This window comes from Myxine glutinosa, chromosome 5, assembly GCF_964187855.1.
Source record: "Myxine glutinosa chromosome 5, kmMyxGlut1.1, whole genome shotgun sequence".
NCBI lineage: Eukaryota > Metazoa > Chordata > Myxini > Myxiniformes > Myxinidae > Myxine > Myxine glutinosa.
In genome coordinates this window covers 88,926,981-88,951,384 of record NC_136265.1, presented here as the reverse complement: position 1 = coordinate 88,951,384, position 24,404 = coordinate 88,926,981, and the positions used below count along the sequence as shown (strand labels likewise).

General features: G+C 44.9%; 2 protein-coding genes across 3 annotated transcripts in view; one reads left to right on the top strand and one right to left on the bottom strand.

Annotated features, from left to right (window-relative positions):
• The window catches only part of LOC137427366 (uncharacterized), a 420,191-nt gene that overhangs the window by 145,442 nt on the left and 250,345 nt on the right, over positions 1–24,404 (top strand). The gene's annotated exons all lie outside the window — the stretch shown is intronic.
• LOC144891972 (uncharacterized) lies at positions 2,923–5,983 on the bottom strand. Its single transcript, XM_078777090.1, has 4 exons — positions 5,887–5,983; positions 5,420–5,531; positions 4,198–4,315; positions 2,923–4,020 (listed from the first exon to the last, which is right to left on the bottom strand). The coding sequence occupies exons 1-4, from the start codon at positions 5,981–5,983 to the stop codon at positions 2,923–2,925; spliced, it is 1,425 nt and encodes a 474-aa protein (XP_078633216.1).

Sequence of the window (24,404 nt, the reverse complement as noted above, 5' to 3'; positions counted from 1 at the left end):
GGTTCAAACTCAAGGGTAGCAAGGGATGAGGAAGGAGTTGAAGAAGAGAAGGAGGAAAGAGAGAAAAAGGAGAAGGAGGAAAGGGAGAGGGAGGAGAAGGAGGAGAGGGAGAAAAAGGAGGAGAAGGAGGAGAGGGAGAAAAAGGAGAAGGAGGAAAGGGAGAAAAGGGAGAAGGAGGAAAGGGAGAAAAGGGAGAAAAAGGAGAAGGAGGAGAGGGAGAAAATGGAGGAGGAGGAGAGGGAGCAAAGAGAGAGGGAGGAGAGGGAGATGGAAATCAGTGAGATTCATAAAAGATTGAGTGTATTAAAGCAAATAAATCAATCTCAACGCACCGAAGAGGAAATTAAAGAATTAACAACTCTTATGAAGATAATGGTTTCAAAAATAAGAACGTCAATGTCTTCAATTTCAGGGAGGAGATTTAAACGAGAAAGTGGTGAAGAAGAAGAAGAAGAAGAGGGAAAAGATTATGTGATTGATGATGTTGGTGTCATTGACTTTAGTTAGTTTTTATTTGTAAATAAATGGAGGAGAGAGTGAAGGCATTCCTTAGGATTCTTTATGTTTTAAAAATAAAGATTGAAATGTATATGTTGAAAACCAAAAAGGTTTTGATACTCTGTCGGAATTTTTCTGATAAATAAATATGAGTTATTGTCTCAAATGTAAAAAGAAAACTAAATCTAAAAATATCTCTTATGTTAAAGCTAAAAATAATAGAGTTTATCAAAAAGGAATATGTCAAGTATGTGGCTCTAAAAAGTGCCAATTCATCTCTCCTAAAAGAGGAGGAGACATACAAAAGTTTCTGTCAGGAAGTAAATTTACAACAACTGGAATTCCAGGGGAATTACACCTTCCAGGGTATTCTTTCTGTGGTCCAGGAACAAACTTGGATAAAAGATTAGATGAGGCTGACAATCCTAAACCTTGGTCTAAACCTACAAATAGGGTTGACGAAGTGTGTATGAAGCATGATATTGCTTATGGGAAAACCACTACGTTGACTGAAAAACATAAAGCCGACAGCGAAATGTTGTATAATTTGTCTTTGATACAAAATCCAACGTTGAGAGAGAAAGTTGATAGGTTTATTGTGAGAAATTTGATAAATGCTAAATTGAAACTTGGTCTTGGTTATTCCTCAAAAAACTATTAGGCTCTAATGATGCCATCAAGACTGAGGAGCTTTTGGCTGAAGAATTACACAAACCTATAATCACAAAGTTTAAAAGAAGGAAGGTTTATTCTAAATACACTGACCACATATGGTCCGCTGATTTAATTGAATTGAATAATGACAGGGGATACAGGTATGCTTTAACCGTTATTGATTTGAGGAGTAGATTTGCCTGGGTTGTCCCTTTAAAAAATAAAAGGGGTGATACTTTAATGTTAGCCTTTAAGCTAATATTTGATCGGGATAAAAGGAAACCAAAGAAGTTATGGACTGATGAGGGAACAGAGTTCTATAACAAAATATTCATGAAATTTCTTAAGGGGAAGGGTATTAAATTATACAGCACCTTTAATGAAGGAAAGGCAGTTGTTATTGAGCGTTTTAATCGTACTTTAAAAGAGAAATTATATAAAAAATTCACACAACTCGGTTCTCAAAAATGGGTGTATTTAATTCAGGATATTGTAGATAATTACAATAATACAGTTCATTCATCAACACAATCAAAACCATCAGAAACATTTACAAAATTAGAATATGAAAAGGAGATTAATTTGAGAAAGCCCAAGTTTAAAGTTGGTGATATTGTAAGAATATACAAATGGAAAAGTCATTTTGAGAAAGGTTATACACAAAAATGGACTCGTGAATTATTTAAAATCATTGATGTAATGGATACAGTCCCTTGGACCTACAAATTATATGATTTAAATGGAGAAGAAATCTTGGGTTCATTTTACTCACAAGAATTACAAAAAACACAAGTAAGCAGATAATACCCTTGAAAATAATAAATAAATAAATAAAATGTAATGGGGATACGTTTTTAAATCTGTGAACCCCAAACACAGAATCCCACAACTTTTTAGTTGGGGCTTAACTTTTGTGTGTGTATAATGGGGATACGTTTTTAAATCTGTGAACCCCAAACACAGAATCCCACAACTTTTTAGTTGGGGCTTAACTTTTGTGTGTGTATAATGGGGATACGTTTTTAAATCTGTGAACCCCAAACACAGAATCCCACAACTTTTTAGTTGGGGCTTAACTTTTGTGTGTGTATAATGGGGATACGTTTTTAAATCTGTGAACCCCAAACACAGAATCCCACAACTTTTTAGTTGGGGCTTAACTTTTGTGTGTGTATAATGGGGATACGTTTTTAAATCTGTGAACCCCAAACACAGAATCCCACAACTTTTTAGTTGGGGCTTAACTTTTGTGTGTGTGTGTATGTGCGAGTGAGTCATAATAATATACAAACCCTAACCCAACCCAAGCCCTAACCCAACCCCATCCCTAACCCAAACCCATCCCTAACCCAACCCATCCCTAACCCAACCCCATCCCTAACCCAACCCCATCCCTAACCCAACCCCATCCCTAACCCAACCCCATCCCTAACCCAACCCCATCCCTAACCCAACCCCAACCCTAACCCAACCCCATCCCTAACCCAACCCCATCCCTAACCCAACCCATCCCTAACCCTCACATTCAAAATCCCAACCCTAACCCAATCCCATCCCTAACCCAACCCCAACCCTAACCCTCACATTCAAAATCCCAACCCTAACCCAACCCATCCCTAACCCAACCCCATCCCTAACCCAACCCCATCCCTAACCCAACCCCAACCCTAACCCTCACATTCAAAATCCCAACCCTAACCCAACCCCATCCCTAACCCTCACATTCAAAATCCCACCCAAACCCTAACATAATCTTTCTTTTCTTCTTTTTTAAATACGTATTTCTTTTTTTTTTTTCCTCTTCCTCCAATTCTGTCTTTCAAGGCTTTTAAGTTTGAAGAAGTAGAAATGGGAAGAAAGAATTTTCCAGCATTTTCTTCCTCGAACTTTCTTGATATTGCTTAAATCAAGCGTCATTAAATAAAGAACATTGTTCATTGCTTTAGAATCCAAAGAGTCTCCAAGAGGAACCCCACAGGTAGAGTCTCCAAAATAAAACCAACTTTCCAAGTTCCCAAGGTATAACCACATTCCTGTTGAGCCTCCAAGATAGGTATCACATTCCGAGTCATCAAAACAAAACCCCCATTCCGAGTCTCCAAAAATATAACCATCTTTCCAAGTCCCCAAGGTAAAACCACAATTTTCAGAAATATTGGGGGTTTCCGTGATAAGTCTCACATAGTATAACTGCGGACCATCAGGGAAAACTTCCCTTTCCCAATTTTTTAGGGTTTCTATGATGTGTCTCACATAGTATAACTGCGGACCATCAGGGAGAATTCCCATTTCACAATTTTTTAGGGTTTCTATGATGTGTCTCACATAGTATAACTGCGGACCATCAGGGAGAACTCTCCTTGCCCAATTTTTTAGGGTTTCTATGATGTGTCTCACATAGTATAACTGCGGACCATCAGGGAGAACTCTCCTTGCCCAATTTTTTAGGGTTTCTATGATGTGTCTCACATAGTATAACTGCGGACCATCAGGGAGAACTCTCCTTGCCCAATTTTTTAGGGTTTCTATGATGTGTCTCACATAGTATAACTGCGGACCATCAGGGAGAACTCTCCTTTCCCAATTTTCAGAAATTTGTGGGTCTCCAATGTATGACTTGTATTCTGGCTCATCAAGGTAGAACTTGTTCAGTGGGTTTTGTTTTGATAACTCACAACAAGTATCATCATGGTAAAACTCTTTTTCAGGATTTTGTGGATCTCCAAGGTATAACTCTTTGGCTGGGTCATCAAGGTAGAACTCGTTCTGGGGGTCTTGGTTGTTCAAAATGTCTTCAAACAAAAAAATAACTTCATCCCAAGTTGTGTTAAAAGCAGAATTTTCATTTCGTATCTCAGATACAATTTCCTGTGAAAGAAAATAACAATGTATTAATTTAATACAATATTTTTTATTTGTATAAATCAAGCTCTATGAATATTAAAATAAACTTTGTTAACTCTTACACGAGTCTCATCTTAAAAAAAAAAAAAAATAAAAAAAAAAAAAAAATAAATAAATAAATAAATAAATAAACAAACTTACCTCCATTGATAAGAGGTTCGAGTCCAGTTCATCAATCTGAAGGTTGAGTTCTACACAGGTAGTAGGACTCCATGGAATAGCAAAGTTATCCCATTCCATTTCGGCATAGTAGTCCATTCTCAAGTGAAGCAGAAAGCGTGTTTGAAAAAGCCTGTGTGGTCGGTGCCTTTTATAAGGACTGGGTGTGTCTTCCTGTGGAAATTCCCTGGGCGTGTCTTAACTGGAAATGATGTGATGGAAATTCCCTGAAAATGATGTAATGTATTACCTGGAAATGATACAATGCTGAAGAGTTTATAAAGTGGGTGGGACTTAGCAAAAGTGGGAGGAGCTTAGCAAAAGTGGGCGGGGCTTAGTAAAAAGTGGGCGTGGTTTAACAAAAAGTGGGCGGGGCTTAGTAAAAAATGGGCGTGGTTTACCAAAAAGTGGGCGGAGCTTACCAAAAAATGGTATGTGGCACTGGAGGCGCTCAAACAAGAACATTGAGGGAGGTTTACCATTTTATCTTAGCTCAGTTAAAATATCTTAATAAAGAACCAAACTCAAACATATTTTTTGTTAATATATTAGATGGTGAAGAGAGTTGTAGGAGAATTAAATTATTTCCCACGCATAAACAAATATTTGTAGGGTCGTTGTTTGAGTGGGTTATATTCACCAGATGATATTAAGAGTAAAAGGTTAAAAGGTCCATGAGGTCAGAAGGATCACAGGTGTTTAAGTGGTCTAATGAATAAGGATAACATGTCAAAAGGTTAGAAGGTTCGTAAAGAACAGGGTGAGAGAAATATAGGTGTTTAGGGGCAATGAGGGAGGGAAAGAATTAATATGGAAGTGAATGGGTCAATGTTTGAGTGGGTCAAAGATTAATCTGCCAGATGATATGTAGAAGAAGGATGATAGGTCTATAAGAGAAAACAAATATTTGTAGTGTTTGAGTGGTCTAATGAACAACATTAAGGATAGGTACTACAGACAAAAGGTTCATAAAGATGAGGGTGGGAGAAATAGAGGTGTTTATGATTTTTGAAAAAGACAAGGGGGTAAATGACATTAGATAGGGATTTCCCATGTTAAACGGAGGTGTCCCAGAAGCAACATTATTACACTACTCCCCTCCCCTTCCCATTCCCTACCCTACCTTCCCTTCCCCTCCTCTTACCCTCCCTCAACCACCCATCGCCTACCTTCACCTCCCCTCCCCATATCTCCCTTCCCCTACCTCTCCCTTTTCTTCCCTCCCATCACCCTCTCCCTCCTCTTCCCCTGCTGCCCTGACGATAATTCCGTCCTACAATGCATGGTGGCAAAACAACTGCGAAGCCTCGCGAGATCTTGGAGACGACGGCAGGGATTTTCGAAGCTGTACACGTTCTCCACGTTTTCAAAGTTGAGGCATTGTTCACAGTTGTATTTTGTCGAAACTGTATTTATCTTTCGGTGTGTGAACCTATCGTGTGTCCCTTGGAAGTTTCTCGGTGTTAATCTTTCATAAATTAATCGTTTCTGTTTGCCGCGTGTGTGCGGCCTTGCCTCAGGCTTCCCCGGTCGAAGTTTGTTCCTTCCTTCGCTGTTTTTGCTAGGTTCTTAGATTTTTCCCTTCTCCCCCAAACTTCCCTGAACAGCTACTCTTTGTCTAACGTTTTAACCCCCCCCCCCCCCCCAAAAAAAACAAAAAAGACCAAATACCAATTTTTACAAAAAATCCATTTATTTCCCATTCTCCACGTGTGAAGTGTCCCATCGTGTGCTTCTGTCCAGGAGCGCTGTCTCGCCCTGCCCCCATTATCTCCTTGCCTTCCACCTTTTGCCCTGTTCACGTGACTCGTGGTTGTCCCTCTCGGCTATAGGTTCCAAAAGTGGTCCCTACCGACCCCCAGTGGGTGCTGGGAACGTTCAGGGGGGCGCTCGAGAGTCCACGGGCGGTAGGGGGGTGCTGGCAATGATTGGGGGGGCACTGGCGATTTAGAGGAGCAACGGCGATTTGGAGCGCTCATTGGGCTTCCTGCAGTCTGAACAGGTTACCCGGCGCCATTCGGCAAATTGGCCATCCAATGAACGACCACATTCTTTCCCCCAACGCCTTTTTTTTTTTTTTTTTTTTTTTTTGATACTCAATCTTGGCTCGTGAAAGAGCATGGTTTTTATGATCACATATTCGCTGATGTCGTGTAGGTATTTTCTTGTCCATACATGCTCACGCAACAAACATGATAGTGTATGACACCAGTGAAATACTATTGGCCGCCAATGCGGCCAATAGTACAACACTAATTTTTGTCACGTGGTGCCATTTCAACCAATCGGCTTGCAAGAATCTTTTTATGCGGGATATAATACACTCTATTTGTGCTGGACTATTCAACATGCCTGGTTCAACTTTGCAGCCTGGCCTTGCCAGCACAGACATTGGGCAGGGTATGAACAGTCAATGTTAGCGCTGGTGTTAGTCTTTTGACATATTGGCGTGTTTATTTCATTATTCAAAAAAGCTTCACGTCCGGTCGGCTTCAAGATGTCGGCCTCAAAGAAAAGGTGGCGTCAGTATTCCGTTGAATACATCAAGTATGGATTCATTCCATCTCTGACGAACAAACAGTTACCGATGTGTTTGTTGTGTGGTATCACGCTGTCCAATGAAGCAATGAAACCATCTCGACTGAGCGAGCACCTGAGTAAAAAGCACAGTGATGAGGCTCGCGCAGAGGTCAGCTATTTCCAATCGCTGAAAGAGAAATTTGAGAAGCAATCCACAGTAACGATGATGTTCAAAGCCAGCCAAAAGCTCATGGATAAAGGACTGGAAGCATTGTATAAGCTGTCATTGCTCATCGCCAGATCTGAAAAACCATATTCAATCGGCGAACAGTTGATCAAACCAGCTGTTGGGGAAGTGATAAAAACCGTTATGGGCCAGGATCCGAAACCAGTTCTCTCGTCGAATGCGCTCAGCAATGATTCCGTGGCCAGGCGGATTGATGAAATGTCATCAGATGTAGAAGATAAGCTGTGTAGTGAGCTGAGAAGCACACACTTCGCCATCCAGCTGGATGAGTCCACTTTGCGTGACAGTGAAGCTCTGTTACTCTGCTACGTTCGCTTCATTCGTGATCAGGAAATGGTGGAAGAAATGTTGTTTGCCCACTCTCTCCAGACCGATACGAAGGGTTCTTCCATCTTTCAAACGTTGGAGAAGTACTTTACTGATAAGAACATACCGATGGATAACTTTCTCGCTTGTGCGATGGACGGGGCACCAGCGATGGTTGGCCGCCTGCGTGATTTTATTGCGCTTCTGAAGAACCAGGTACCGTCTGTGTTCGCCATTCACTGTGTCGTGCACCGCCAGCATCTTGCAGCAAAAGCTCTCAGCACCAGACTTCATACATCACTCCAAACAGTAATCAAAGCAGTGAATAAAATCAAGGTGTCATCTCTGCATGATCGGCTGGTTCGTCAGCTTTGCCAGGAGAACGATGAGGCATTTTAGCGGCTCCTGTTGCATACCGAAGTTCAATGGTTGTCCAAAGGCGCTTGTTTGACCCGTTTCCATGCCCTCTTCTCAACAGTGGTCCAGTTTCTGTCGGAAATTGATGCGGAGTTATCGGAGAAAGTGAATGCGATTGAGCATGATGTGGCTTACCTCACGGACATATTCAGTATACTGAATGATGTCAACAAACAACTCCAGGGTGACCATATGACGCTGATTAACGCAAAGAAGGTGATCGGCGCATTCGTAACCAAGGCGACTCTGCACAGGGAAACCCTCGGCCACAGAGATATGTACCACTTTCCCCAGTTGGCAAAGGAAACTGCTGTTTCTGATGAAGAGCTGCTCGTTTATTGCAATCACCTTGAGAAGATTCGTGGAGATATGGAGCAGCATTTCAGAGACATGCTAGAACTGTCGGTGCCAGCATGGGTGATCAACCCATTCAAATGTGACATTCAAGATGTGAAGCACGAATTGCAGGACGAAATTATCAACCTCCACAATGATGATGAGGCGAAGGCAAGATTCTCGCAGCATGAATACGGCAAATTCTGGATTCTGGAGCGTGGCGAATACCCCGCAATGTGGACAGAGGCAGAACTGCTGCTGATGGCGTTCCCCACATCATACCTCGTTGAAAGAGGGTTCAGCGCCGTGATGGTGCTGCTGACCAATTATCGAAACCGCCTTGACATTACCAAGAGGGGCGATCTGCGTCTCTACCTCACTGAGATGGAGCCAGACATTCGTAATCTCGCAGCGAGTCACCAGGCCCACCGTTCACACTAACGGTAGTTGGGACTGTGATAACAGATCCCAGTTTGCCTCACCTGGACCTGTTCTGCTGAAACATTGTAGGTCGTGCAAAATAAAATAAAAAGCAAAGTAAAATATTATTCAGAAAATATTTGGCTTCTGTTATTTTTGCTTCCTATCTACATATATTCTGGGTGTCCGACCACGAACGATAGGACAAGGGGGCATTGGGCCGGTCCAAGAGGGCAGAAGGGGGCGCTAGTCCAAAAACGTTTGAGAACCACTGCTCTCGGCCCTCTCCCCGTTGGTATTTTTCTGAATATAAGACTGTTCTTCACGGTTATGTTTAAATATGTTTAAACTTTCCCCTGCAGTGTTTTATTCAGTGGTAAATTACAACACGCTGTTTTTCTTCCTATTTAAAAGGCTTTTTTCAATTTCCTCTCCAACTCATTCTACTTCAAAAAAATATTCAATCTCTTATAATTCTAAATCACTACATGCTCTAAATTCAAATTCATTCCACCCCTCCTCCATCGTTCCTAAACGGGTCGCTAACTTGAAAATCACAATAAACCCAAATTGTTATAAATGTTCATCTTTCATCAATCATCCACTTTCTAAACTCTCCCCTTGTCCCTCCCCTCCAAAGCTCCCCCCTTGCCCCTCTCCTCCGAATCTCCCCCCTTGCCCCTCCCCTCCTGAACTCCCCACTTGCCCCTTCCCTCCCATCCGAAACTCCCCCTTGCCCCTCCCCTCCTAAACTCCCCCCTTTCCCCTCCCATTCAAACTCCCCCCCCAAACCCTCCCCTTCAAATCTCCCCCCAACCATCCCTCCCAAATTCTCCCCCCTCCCACCTCCTCAAAGCTGCCTCCTCCCAACTTCGCCTCCCTTCTATCTCGGACCTCCACCTCCCCCAACCTTCTACTTTCCTCTGCCCCCCCTCAAACAACCCCTCACTGTGCCTCATCCCATCACCATCAAACCTTTCGTCCTCCTCATCCTTCCCTCTCTTGTAACTCTTTTGTAATCTCTGACACACTTTCAACTGATCTCCCTACCTCCCCCTCTCATCCTTCATCTGACCCCACCCCTCCCTCCCCCTCTCATCCTTCATCTGACCCCACCCCTCCCTCCCCTGACCTCCACCCGATGCTCCCCCTCTCGCCTCATTAACGGTATGGACCTCAAACATCCGGGGCCTTCGCTCAAACCTGATTGATCTCTCCATTCAGGTTGCTTCTGACAATCCAGACTTGATCTGCTTAACAGAAACTTTCCTCCTTCAAGATGTCTCTGATTCCTTAATATCTCTTCCTGGTTACTCCCTCCTCCGGTATGATAGATCTGAGCCTCGTCCTGGTGGTGGGGTGGCTATCTTTATCAAAAACTCTCTTCCTCACTCTCCTTGCACTGCCCTCTCTCCACCCCACCCCCAGGATTACCTTTGGCTATGGCCGCCTCTCCGCTCCCACCTTTTGTTCATATGTGTTCTGTACCGGCCTCCAAACAGTGATGACTCCATTTACATTTCGCTGTTGGCCAACATGGACCAACTTCTATCAACTCTCTCGTCGTAGTCAACGTGTGGCCCTGAATGGGTTTCTCTCATCTCCTCTTCCTGTTCAGGCTGGAGTTCCCCAAGGCAGTGTTCTGGGCCCTGTGCTTTTTCTGGTCTTCATCAATGATCTCTCTGACTCTCTTGAAAATCCTCTCTATCTCTTTGCTGATGACTCCACTCTCTGCCGCTCCATTCCTCATCCCTCAGATCGGCAGTCTGCAGCCTCCTCGCTCTCTGCAGACCTGGACAAAATCACAGACTGGGCAAACAAGTGGAACATGTCTTTCAATCCTGACAAATCTCACACTCTTATGATGTCTCTCCGAAAAGACCGACTGGAAAACCCTCCCATCTACTTTCTGAATAATCCTCTCCAAGAAGTTCTGTCACTCAAGCTTTTGGGTCTCACTATCTGCCATGATCTTTCCTGGGAAAACCACATTTCCAAGCTGGCCTCCAAAGCCAGTCACCGACTGGGCATCCTCCGTCGTGCGAAGTCCTTCCTTGGCACACCTGAGCTCCTCACCACATACAAGGCTTTCATCCGCAGCTCAATGGAATACTGCTCTCCCCTCTGGGCTGGTGCTCCTGCCTCACACCTAGCTCGTCTACATGCTGTTGAAACCAAAGCGTTCAGAATCATTGGAATCTCCCGCGATGACGCTATCTCCGAAGGCCTTTCACTTACTCACCGCAGGCAGGTTGGTGGTCTTTCCGTCTTCTACCGACTCCTCTCCGGCCCTGCTCCCCCAGCTCTCTCTGGGCTCTGTCCCCCAAATATTCCTGCAGGTCGCACAAGATCTGCCTGCAACCCTCTTATGGTTAAACTGGCAAAATCAAGACTCTCTGCTCACCTTCACTCCTTCAATTCCTCTTTTCTCCCGCCTCTGGAACAAACTCCCTCACTCTCTTCAATCCCACTCCTCCCTCCAGGTCTTTAAAATGGCTGTTCACCACCATCTCTTATCTTCCCCAATCCAAAAGCCTGATCTTTTCTACCCCCGCTAATTTCACCCCAAATCCACTTTTTTGAGGTGACCTTTGTCTTCTTTCCTGGAAGTCCTTGGTGTCCTTGCGTTTTGTACCTATCCTGCCTCCCCCCAGGCCCTCTGCCTCCCACACATCTCCCGATGTCCCTGCCCTCAAATGTTGTGTTTGTGTGCTTCCTCCCCTTCTCTCCCCATCTTGTCGTGCTCCCATTTTTATATACTTTGTTTACTTGTTTGTTTGATTTGTTTGTTTGATAAATGTTAGCTCTTTCACGAGCCTTGACTCTGTATACAAAAAAACAAACAAAAAAAAACATCCAAACTCTCTCTTCCTCATATGTGGCAACTTCAACTGTCATCATGCCAGCTGGCTGGGTGTGGGTTCCTCTCTCACCAGCCATGGCACCTCAGCAAAGGACTTCTGTGACTCATTGGGACTGACACAATCTGTCAATTTCCCGACCCGGATCCCAGTCAATGGAGTATCTTCTCTTCTGGACTTGGTTATGACTAACTTCCCTGCAAATGTCTGCTGCTCTTCTTCTGCTCCAATCGGTTCTTCTAATCATGTGCTTGTTAAAGTGGTCATCTCTCTGGCCATTCTCACAGGGCCTCCTCAGCACCGACGAGTCTGGCATTTCACTCAGGCTGACTGGCACGGTCTGCAAGCAGCCATCAATTATCTGGACTGCTCTCCCATCTCTACTGCCTCTGACATCAATTCTTCCTGGGAATTATTCCTGGAATTCCCAAAGTAAACTGCTCTCTCTCTCTCATGCAGAGATTTATCCCATCTCGTCTTCAGTTGTCTTACCCTTCCTCCCGTCCATGGTACACGGAATCTTGTGGTGAGGCCGTTGCCCTGAAACAACTTGCCTTTGCCTCTTGGAAGGCAAATCCAACTGAAGGCAATCTCAGTTCCTTCCACCAAGCTCGGAACAAGTGTGTGTCTACCCTCAGGAGTGCCAGGAAGCACTATCTCTCCACACTCAAGATTGAACTCTCAAACCTGTCTCCTTCCTCCAAATCCTGGTGGCGTGTGGTCAAATCCGTTTCTAGTGTTTGGCCCCCCTCCATCCCCTCCCTTACCTCAAAAGGCTACACAGTTGACACTGCACGTGACAAAGCCGAATGCCTCAACTTTGTGTTTGCCTCAAAATCTTGTGTCCCAAACCCATCTCTCTCTGTTCCCACCTTTCCCAGTCGAACCCAACTGCTCCTGGACTCTGTGTCCTTCTCTCCTGACAAGGTGGATAAGTTTTTGTCAAACCTCGACTCTGATTGTGCAACTGGACCAGACGGCATCAGCCCACAGGTCCTAAAATCCTGCTCTGCTGCTCTATCTCACCCTCTCTCTGTTCTTTTCACCCTCTCGTTTGCTCAAGGTCATCTGCCAGCATCTTGGAAATCAGCAAACATTACTGCTTTGCACAAAAAATGTGTAAAAACAGATCCTTGCAACTACAGACCAATCAGCCTGCTCCCAATTATCAGCAAAGTCATGGAATCCATCATTGCTTCGGATATCAAATCCTTCCTCTTCTCCAATGGCTTGATTTCTGATCATCAATTTTGATTCAGACCAGGTCATTCTACTCTGGGCATGTTGCTTCTGCTGTCTCAACAATGGATGGAGGTCCTCAATGCCAAACAGGAAATCAGAGCTGTCTCCCTTGACATATCACGTGCCTTCGATACGGTCTGGCACCCAGCTCTGCTCACCAAACTCTCCTCCTATGGTATCCATGGAAATCTCCATTCATGGGCTTGTGGACTTCCTCTCTGGTCGTAGGCAACGTGTGGCCCTGAATGGATTTCTGTCATCTCTGCAATGAAATTGTATCTAAGTTGAACCCAGGTGCTATGCTGTCTTCGACCACTGAGGGGCTTCCATAAGCCCAGGTGCTATGCTGTCTTCGACCACTGAAGGGCTTCCATAAGAACTTGGGCGGACATCACTCCGACACATTCCTGTGACATTTATTCTGTGTGGTAGTGTATACTCGAATGGTGCGTATTGCTAGATGTTCCAGGCTTGCTTGCTCTAATTGCTAATCCATTATTACGGTATACTGATACAATGCTTGTTGATTTCTTACAGGTGTTGCTAGAGATCGATTCTGAATTAAACCTACCATTGGGACTGTGGAAGTGTAACTTTATGAAGCAAGCAATTTATATGAGCCTCAACCCTCCATTCCTAGTCCGCAGGTGTCTTTTTGTGGTTTCCATGCAAATTTGGGATCCCCTGCAGTTGGCAAGTTGTCTCCGGCACTGACCAGAATCGTGGCTCAAGAAGAGTAAAATTCTTAGTGGAAGCAATGGTGAACCACATATTGTCATCAATGACTGATGGAACATTATTACAAATAGGGGAATATGTAATACAGATGGGATGTGTTTTTGGAAAATAATGTGATGTTGGATCGAGTGTCTTATTGAATTATATAAGCAAGTTGGAAAAAATATATTGTTTTCTTGGTAAATAATTAAATAATACAACTGATGCCACAATGTCTAACTAGGTAATTGCTGGATTATCAAGGTTTGCTTACCAATGTGCTCGGTGAGCAAGCTTTCATTGTGACTGTGAGTAATCGACTCAGCACGAAGTCTGAACTAGATAAGTGAATGTAAAGTACTTGGTAATTATTGCAGAGTCGAACAATGGAAGCGGATAAATTGCTCTGCGCTGACCGTTGTAATGACAGTTCAGTTCAGCGGACGCTTTTTTCTTTCTTACTTGGAGTTTATTTAATAAATAGTGTTATGAAATTGCCAGCGTTCTCAGGAAAATCTCTCAACAAGAACAATAATTAAACACTCAATCAAAATAGCTTATTGGTATTTGATAAGGGTTAGTCTGAAATATGAAAAATCCTATAGAAAATCCATGGAGGCTAGCCCTCTCTGGCTCTCTGCTTCTCAGTAAAATCTTTTGTGGGATTGCAGTAGGATTTGACTTATGAGGGAAAAGATGAGTTTGCAGATTGAAAAAGGATGGGATTGCCATAGCTATTGAAGTGACTGTTTTAATTGAGTAAGGACTTTTCTTATTTAATTGCATGCCTATTTTGAAGTTTTAACATGACTTATCAAAACCCATGTTACTAGTGTGTTAATTCGTAATATGGTACAATAACCCTTGCATCAAACAATAAATGAATTACAGATAAAACCACAAAATGGTAAAAAAAATGTGCTTTGAAATAAAGTAAGTGGTCTTTGTTCTTGTCGTGTCGAAAATGAGTAAAAGATATATCCACTTCACTGAGAATGACCTTCAGATGTTCTTGAAGGGATTAGAGAGACGGGGCTCCGAGGTGTTTTGCAGGAGGCAATGGAAAAGCTGAAAACCGCATTAAAGAATTTGGAATGCAAACCTGTCAGCGGGAGGCAACCTCATCCTCGACACCTACTCCCTCCCACCCAAACTTTGCCCAACCAATCCTATTGCTCTCCTCCTCTCTCTTCGCTCCTCCCCCCTCCACTTGTTCCCTCCCACCCAAACTTTGCCCAACCAATCCGACTGCGCTCCTCCCCCCTCCTCTTGCTCCTCCCACTTGAAATGTTTTAAAAATCAGAACGAATGACCAAATAACCAGGATTAGCACTGGGTCTGTAAGATGTTGGTTTGCTGTAATTAGGATACTTCACTTGGCTGGTTGATTCTGTATGTTAACTTTATACTGTGCATGCTGGTGTTTGGTATGATGTTTCTTTGTGCATCCCTACTGTACCAGGATTTTCACTTTGGACTTTGATCTAGGATTTGTTGTAAATCTTCCTTGTGTGTTTTTGTGAATTGTACCATGCTCTCCTTGGTTTGATAAAGGTTATTGTTTCTTGCTGTGTATTTTCTGGCAGACAGAAAGTGTTGTCCTCCTCGGGAATTAAAATTTGTGACTCTCTTCTGACAAGTTGATGGACATTGAATTTCTTGGTTCATCTATTACATACTACTGCAGGAAAATATCCCTAACAGGACAATGTTGTAGATCTGATTTTTACAACAATTAATTCAGAATCTTCTCTTCATCTTGAACGAGTAACAACAAGCTGATACAAGTTCCAATATTTGGCATCGATCCCCAAGCGCCAGATTCGTCTGCACAATTGCTGCACCGACTGAAGCTACTGACCAGTCACCTGGACGCGCAGGACGGACTCGCCGATGTCACAAAGCTGGCAGTGTTACACTCCAAGGTGAATCATACTGTGTACTCGGCCATCTCTCAGTGCGTAACGTACGATACTGCTGTGGAAGAGATGAAACGGTTACGGATTCACGGATTCGTCACTTCCGTTGTTGTGGTTCTCATCCACTGTAAACATTTTTGGTTCCATGTACTATTATTGTTATCGTTTAAGTGAATTTGGAGATAACTGTTTTCAAAAGGTAAAAAAAATTAATGTTTTAAAAAGAAACCGGAAACCGGATCGGGAACCAGGCGGAGAAGAAGAGGAAGAAGAGGCGGAGCAAGTGAGGTCGGAGAAGGAGCCGAGCTGCTTGGAGGTCTGGAGCAAACGCTGGCGAAGGGGGGTCACTAGCGAACTTTGGGGTTTCCTGGGAGAGGGATTCCTGCGACAGAGTTGTTATCACTGTGACAGATAAACCTGCGTGACAGGTTTTGCGGTTGATTCCGAAGAGAATTGTTGGAGTGCCGTTACGTCTCGAGTACGGGCCGGTTGGCCATTGTGTCTCGCGCCGGATTTCGCATCGCTCCAGGTTTTTCACCTCCCTCCAACCATTTCAACGCATCCAGCCGTTAGCCTGGTTTGCATGTGTAACGTGGATTTCGAGTGGGAATTTGCGGTTCGCCGTTTGGGGAGCCGTTGAACATCCATACCCGAAGGTGTGATTTCCCAGTCGCCTCTTTAGGACACCTTTGCCCATCTTTGGCAGTGTGACTGTCAACCAAGCGGGATTCTGGTCTCGATAGGACATCGTTCTGACGATCACTGGAGCGTGGATCGACTTTGGCTTGATGCCGGGATAGAGACATTGGGAATGTTCTTTTCGCTCACTTGGAGCACAGTGAGTTGTATTGTACGAAACTGATGGTACCATCATAGGAATGATATATTGGTTGTACAATTGATTACTATTGTTTTTGTGCTGTTATTCTTGTGTGACCTTAATACAATACTTGTTTGTTGGTAACAATTGGTGTGGTTTCACCATTGATCTTTGACACACAGAATAACACATCTTTCTGCCGTGACTCCTCTCGGGGCTCGCAGGTACACCGTGACTGGGGTATGGGGAGGAGCACGTAACACCAAGCGCCGGATTCGTCTGCACAATTGCGACACTGCCTGAAGCTACTGACCAGTCACCTGGACGCACAGGATGGACTCGCCGATGTCACAAAGCTGCCGGTGTTACACTCCAAGGTGAATCATACTGTGTACTCGGCCATCTCTCAGTGCGTAACGTACGATACTGCTGTGGAAGAGATGAAACGTATTTACATCAAAACTCGGAGTGTGGTCTACACCCGATACTTGCTCGCGACTCGTCGACAAGTACTCACGGAAACTATCGATCAGTTTGCTCAAGACCTCCGCCGATTACTGAAGGACTGTACTACCGAGACACGCACCCATGCACAAGTTTGTGGTGATCTTGCGCGTGATTCTTTTGTTTCTGGTATTCGGTCACCAGTCATCAGACAAAGATTACTTGAGGAGGATGATTTGATACTAGAAAAAGCTCTTCGGCTATCTCGCTTGTACAATGAAGCACAGGTACAAGCTGACGCGTATGATCGACCATACGTCACTGCAGGATTAACCCGACCAACACGACCGGAGAGAGCTTCCGCCGAGGTGGCATATGCAGCATCTCCGTTGGAATCGGAGACACCCGACGCGCTCTAGGCACTCGACCCGGGTTTGACAGCGTCCGTTGCAGCCAGACCCAAGGTAGGAAGTAATGCGTAGTGCTATTTCTGTGGGAACCGGAACCATCTCAGGCCAGTTTGTCCAGCTAAGGAGGCGATGTGTCATTTGTGTTCAAAGAAAGGTCATTTTGCAAAAGTTTACCATTCGTCTCGGAGCCGGCAAATTCGCTCGATGCTGAATGTGCTTCTCTCTCCGGCCGCGACACAATCGGCACCTCGCACGGCCTTGATTGGAATTGCCCCTCACCGTGGGCCCCGAGCTGAGCGCTCGACCTTGATAAGGCTTACCGCGCCGACTAAACAAGTCACGCTATCACAACGGTACGCGTCTCGACCGTCCTTGACGGGAATTCTTTCGACACCCAGTCCACTTCCAGGTTTGGCTTCCCGATCGGCGTACGCTGGCTTTGAATCTCCGCGCGTGGCACGAGCGCCCTCTGGCAGCGGCACGATCGACCTACGATCAACTTTGACTGCACGAAAGCAGGGATCTCCGCGTGTGGCACGAGCGTCCCCTGCCGACGGCTCGACCAGCCTCCAAGCGACTTCAACTGCACGAAAGACATTAGCTGGTGTCGGATCCACACGCGAGGCTTGAGCGCCACCTCTCGACGACTCGACATCTGCAGAGCCACCTGGCCTGTCCCGCGCTGTTATCCCACTCATGATTGAAGGAAAATTTGCAAATGCTTTAACTGACACGGGATCAACTGATAGTTATGTCGATTTTCGACTTGTTCAGAAGCATGGTTGGCCGATTCTCGGGACAAAACACAGAATTTTCATGGCTTCTCAAGGGCTATGGCTCAGCACTCGGGGGGAATGTCGACTGAAGCTTGTAATTAAGGGTCAAATGTTTCCGGATGTGCATTTAATGGTCTTACCAGCATTATGTGCAGAAGTTTTGCTGGGACATGACTTTCTCCGGCGACATGGGCGTTTCGAAATGGAATTTGGTGGTACTGATACTCTTGCTGTGTGTGCTCTTGCAGGGATGGAAATTGAACCACTGTCGCTGTTTCCCAATATGACTACTGACTGTATTCCGGTGGCTGTTAAATTGCGACGCTACTCATGGGCTGACATGCAATTCATTGCTGAAGAGACTGCGCAGCTGTTAAAGGAAGGTATTATAGAACGGGGCCCAGGTTAAGGCGGGCCCAAGTTTTGGTGGTTCGAACTGAATCGCACCGCAAACGCATGGTAATCAACTATTCACAGATGATTAATCGGATTACCCAATTGGACGCCCACCTGCTCCCGGGAATGGATTCTCTGGTACGACAGGTGGCACAGTACTCGGTATACAGCACTCTTGATCTACGTAGTGCATATCATCAGATTCCAATCTCCGAGGCAGATCGCATCTACACGGCATTTGAATCCGGACAGAGGTTGTACCAGTTCACCCGGCTGCCTTTCGGGGTCACGAATGGGGTAACGTGCTTCCAAAGGGCCATGGACGACCTCATTGCTGAGGAGAATTTAACCGATGTATTTATTTATCTGGATAATCTCACGGTTTGTGGGTACGACAAAGAACATCATGATGCTATTCTGAAGTGCTTCCTCGAGGTTGCGCACAAGTATCGACTGACTACGAACGAGGCTAAATGTCGCTATTCTGCTCGAACGATAGATCTCCTGGGGTACACCGTGACCCACGGCTCTATTGCTCCGGATAAGGAGCATCTGCGACCCTTGCTCGACATGGCCCCGGCCAGCGATCGAGCTTCTCTGAAGCGTGCTCTCGGCCTTTTTGCTCGTTACTCTAAGTGGGTTCAAAATTTTTCCGAGAAGCTTCGTCCACTTGTAGATTGCGATGCGTTCCCCATGAGTCACGCTGCTAAAGCTGCTTTCCATGGCCTGAAGTCCGACATAGCTGGCGCTGCTGTGTCGACGATAGACGAAAATAAGTCCTTTGTTTTGGAACGCGATGCGTCAGACCACACGATAGCTGCTACACTCTCTCAAGGGGGGCGACCTGTGGCTTTCTTTTCAAGGACTCTCTCCTCCGCGGAACGACGACACTCGTCTGTCGAAACGGAGGCGTATGCCATCATCGAGTCGATCAGGCATTGGTGTCCATATTTGCTCGGTCGATGTTTCCAGATCATCACGGATCAACAGAGTGTTGCCTTTATGTATGACACGCAACATGCTCAATGCATTAAGAATGAGAAAATCACTCACTGGCGGATTTAACTTTCCGATTTCTGTTACAAAATCAAATATGGCCCGGCGCTGGATAACCGCGTTGCAGATGCTTTTTCATGGCCTGCGGTGTGTGCGAGTCTCACCTCCTTTGACGATCTGCACATCCTTCATGACACCTTGTGCCATCCCGGCATGATGCGTTTCGCTCATTATGTGCGCAGCCGTAACTTGCCCTATTCCGTTGAGGATATTCGTCGGCTCTGTCGCACCTGTTCTGTATGTGCTGAACTCAAACCTCGTTTCTACAACCCCCCGATGGGTACGCTGGTCCAGGCCACTCAGCCGTGGGAGAGATTGGCAATGGACTTCAAAGGACCCCTGCCGGCTTCACCGGCTTCGCGTCGTTCTCGTTGTCTGCTCACGATCATTGATGAGTTCTCCAGATTCCCTTTCGCATTCCCGTGCAGCGATATGTCTGCTGCTACGGTTATCCGGTGTCTGCGCAACTTGTTTTCTATGTTTGGGAATCCGGCCTATGTGCACACTGATCGAGGCGCGGTGTTGTTATCCCAGGATGTGAGACACTTCTTGCTCCAGCATACTATCACTTCTAGCTAAACTACTCCGTACAGGCCTCAGGCGAACGGACAGGTGGAACGATTTAATGGCATCATATGGAGAGCCGTTACTCTGAGCCTGAAGTCCCGCGGACTAGGGCTGGACCGATGGGCTTGGTCGCTACCCGGGGCGTTAAGTTCGATCAGGACTTTACTGTGCACCGCTACTAACCAAACTCCCCACGACCATATGTTTTGTTACCCGCGTCGTTCGGGGAGTACCCGTCCTCTGCCGGGCTGGCTTGCTGAGCCCGGACCGGCCGATCTCAAACGCGCGGTTCACACAAGTAAATATGACTCGCTCGTTGACAAGGTGCGTATTCTCCAAACCAATCCCGAGCACGCTCGTGTACTGTTGCCCAATGGACGGGAGTCTACAGTCTCGGTGCGCCATCTTGCGCCATGCGGGATATTGACGAGCCGGCTTACAGTATAGCTGACCCGACAATGGAAAATCTACCGGCTACTCCATCACTGTATGCACCCGATCCGGATGGCTTTGTGGGGCCACCGCCATCACCTGATTTAGGCGGACATTCCGATGCGGGGGATTCCGGCCTCGGGGATGTGGTATCCGGTGTCTATCGGACACGCGCCGGGAGAGAAATTCGCCGCCCCAACCGCTATGGTTGGACTGACTGACATAGACTCTGCTGCTCACTGATATTACTCTGTTGCTAACTGATGATATGTGCTGCTGGCTTGATATCTGCCTGAGCGGTGGTGTAGTTTTAACAGAGGGGAGAATGTAATGAAATTGTGTCTAAGTTGAACCCAGGTGCTATGCTGTCTTCGACCACTGAGGGGCTTCCATAAGAACTCGGACGGACATCGCTCCGACACATTCCTGTGACGTTTATTCTGTGTGGTAGTGCATACTCGAATGGTGCGTATTGCTAGATGTTCCAGGCTTGCTTGCGCTAATTGCTAATCCATTATTACTTCTATGCTTACGGTATTTTGATACAATGCTTGTTGATTTCTTACAGGTGTTGCTAGAGATCGATTCTGAATTAAACCTACCATTGGGACAATGTTGTAGATCTGATTTTTACAACAATCTCCCCTTCCTGTTCTGGCTGGAGTTCCCCAAGGTAGTGTTCTGGGCCCTGTGCTATTTCTGGTCTTCATCAATGATCTCTCCGACTCTCTTGAAAATCCTCTCTATCTCTTTGCTGATGACTCCACTATCTGCCGCTTCATTCCTCATCCCTCAGATCGGCAGTCTGCAGCCTCCTCACTCTCTGCAGACCTGGACAAAATCACAGACTGGTCAAACAAGTGGAACATGTCTTTCAATCCTGACAAATCTCACACTCTTACGATGTCTCTCCGAAAAGACCGACTGGAAAACCCTCCCATCTACTTTCTCAACAATCCTCTCCAAGAAGTTCTGTCGCCCAAGCTTTTGGGTCTCACTATCTGCCATGATCTTTCCTGGGAAAACCACATTTCAAATCTGGCCTCCAAAGCCAGTCGCCGACTGGGCATCCTCCGTCGTGTGAAGTCCTTCCTTGGCACACCTGAGCTCCTCACCACATACAAGGCATTCATCCGCAGCTCAATGGAATACTGTTCCCCACTCTGGGCCGGTGCTCCTGCCTCACACCCAGCTCGGCTTCACGCTGTTGAAACCAAAGCTTTCAGAATCATTGGAATCTCCTGCGATGAAGCTAACTCCGAGGGCCTCTCACTCACCGCAGGCAGGTTGGTGGTCTTACTGTCTTCTACCGACTCCTCTGCGGCCTTGCTCCCCCAGCTCTCTCTGTGCTCTGTCCCCCTAATATTCCTACAGGTCGCACAAGATCTGCCAGCAACCCTCTTATGGTTAAACTGGCAAAATCTAGGCTCTCTGCTCACCTTCACTCTTTCATTCCCCTTTTCTCCCGCCTCTGGAACAAACTCCCCCACTCCCTTCAATCCCACTCCTCCCTCCAGGTCTTTAAAACAGCTGTCCACCACCATCTCTTATCTTCCCCCATCCAAAACCTTGATCTTTTTTACCCCTGCTAATTCACCCCAGATACACTTTTTTTTTCAAATTCCAACTTTTTTCCTGGAAGTCCTTGCAGTGTTGATATGTTTTATACCTCTCCCACCTCCTCCCAAGCCCTCTCACTCCCACATTTCTTTCGATGTCCCTGCTCTCAAATGTTGTGTTTGTGTCCTTCCCTCTCTCTCCCCATCTTGTCTACTGCTCCCCTTATTTTGTGTTTTATGTGTCGGTTTGACTTTTTGTGTGATTAATGTTAGCTCTTCGCAAGCCTCGATCTTGTATACAAAAAAAATTAAAAATAAATTTAAAAAAAGCCACTTATAATGAATTGGACTTTTAATCCTTCCGAAACTGCTCCTGATCCACAAGTAAACACAATCACGGGTTTGGTAGAAACAGCTGGTTTGATAATATCTCGATACAACATGCACTTTAAATGCTGAATTGTAAAAAATTTAATTTTTAATTTTTTTTTTTTAAATTTTTTAATTTTTAATTAAAAAAAAGATATCCCCCCAAAAAAAGAAAAATATATTGATAATATCTCGATACAAACGTGAATTTGAGTTTCCACCTGAACAATGCCGCTTTTATCCATACTAAGGTGGGTGGGAGGTTTCATCTATTCGTCAATACAATTGTGATTTTGATTTTCGATCCATACAAAGTTTTTCATGTCCACCCTTTCTTGCTGGCAGTTTCATCTGCATTTGTTATCATATGAGAATGGCATCTATTTCAGTTTACCTCACGAGTTATTTTATTTTTACTGTTGAAGGCTCCAGTCATGGACTATAAGCCCTCATCGAGGCCAGGCCTTAAATAAAAGAGCTGCATTAATATAAAAGTGAAGAAATAGAGAATAGTCTAATAAGTTTTGAAGAAAGAAAAAGTGCTTTTTGGAAAGGGGAAGCTTGTAAGTGTTTGGAAATACATGGGATGGTAAAGTGTTCCAGAGTTTGGCAGTGATAGGGAAGAAACAAACATCATAATGGCTCACCCTTGAGTTACCAATGGCCACACAATAATCATGAGATGTAGTGGCTTATCGAGTATTCCGTGGTCTCGCTCATGGCGGAGGTACACAAGCAGCAAGTAATTGGGAGCAGAAACCGAAGTAATATCTGTATAAAAGAGAAAGAGCAAACTTTGCGGTGTAATTCGAGCCCGTTGAGTTTTGAGGTCAGATTAGGAGAGTTGATAAGTCGGATTACTTTGGATTCAATTCTGTCCAGTAAGTATGTGCAGCTAGAGAACCTCCCCAGATGTGAGTATGCTGGACAAGGATTCATCATTCCTTTATATAGTTGAAGCAATTACTTAGAGGAGAAGAATCTTCGACATTTGAACAGGACTCCTAGTTTCGTCGAGGCAGACTTAGCTATTTGTGTAATGTGTGGATTCCACGATAAATTTGATGTTGGGGGTAATACCTAGTAGATTTATTGTATCACATGGTGTAATTGTGGAGCTTTTGAAGGAGATTGGAGAGTTGATAAGAGTTTTAGAGAGAGAGACTGACTGTTTCTTCCTTTTATTACAAAAGTGAAAAGGATCAGTTATGTACAGTCACAGAGAAAAAACACAATAACTAAAATGGTCTCAGGGGGACGTTATTAACAAATCATCATCAAGTTTGCATATAACATCATTAAAAACCCACTTTTCTTTAAACAATGTTAAATTCTTGTTAATTTAAAAAAACCGGTGCTCTAGTTTTAACCTTGCACTTACAAGAGCCTTAAAGGTGAGCAATACATCATGTGAAGAACCAGAAACGTTTCCCATTTTTTTCTCCCTGGACTTGTAAATTGCAAACTTGGCCTGACCAATTAAAAAGTTCATTAAAACTACATTCTTAAGGGAAGACGGTCCTAAAACACCATAAATAAAAACATTGTAATTGAAGAGAGAATCGAGTTTCACAAAGCTTTCCTGGAGAAAGGTAAAAAAGAGGTTGCAATCATTCACATTCAAGGTATATATGCGGTAAAGCTTCAACGGATGCACAGAAAGGGCACAGATTTGAATTAGCAGTAGAAAACCGGTTCAGTAAAACATTATAAGGTAAAATCCAGTGTACAAGCTTCCATTGAATATCTCCAACATACTTTGGACTCGGCAAGAGATAAAAACCTCGCCAATTGGGACAGTTGGGGGATATTGGGGGTAAAAAATCCCTCCATCGAAGCCTCAGGTGCTCAGAAAATGTTTTTGCATATAAACGTACATGTTGTACAAAGTTTTCTTTGGAAAGGAAGGAAGGGATAATGCAGTATCATCAGGGCTGTTCAGGCCAAGGGACAGATGAAGTGGCGGGCTGAAGACAAGGAGTTTAGGGAAGTCACCTGTTGTTTCCTCGGGGGAGGGTCCAAGTTTCTCGCAGGTACTACGATATGTAGTGGATATCCCTTCAAGGAACCGAGAGATGATCCTGACAGATTTTATTCCAGTTTTTTGTGCCACAGCAGCAGCACTCAACCAGCGGCTCCCAAACTCTGTCATGAGGTCTTCTACTTGCAGCAGCTTGTCATCAACAAAAGGTTGAATGAGTCCTCTACTATTTAAACTGTTTTCCAGGAATGGGTTGTCGCATAGGGGTTCATTCAACAACATTTCTATGTTGTATGTTGCCATTTCATGGGAAAAGGACAGGGCTTGCCAGGCGTTCATCACCCCTTGGTAAAAGGTGGGCAGCAAGGATAAATCGATTTGATGAGGGTTCATC

Bases quoted from the DNA above. Each gene is read 5' to 3' on its own strand.
- LOC144891972 (XM_078777090.1), bottom strand. From the start codon at position 5,983: ATGGGGGCAGGGCGAGACAGCGCTCCTGGACAGAAGCACACGATGGGA. The intron at 5,532-5,886 runs GTATTTGGTCTT...GTCGTCTCCAAG, and splicing joins TGGATTTTTTGTAAAAATTG to ATCTCGCGAGGCTTCGCAGT. The intron at 4,316-5,419 runs GTAGGGGAAGGG...GCTTCACTTGAG, and splicing joins GGAGGGAAGAAAAGGGAGAG to AATGGACTACTATGCCGAAA.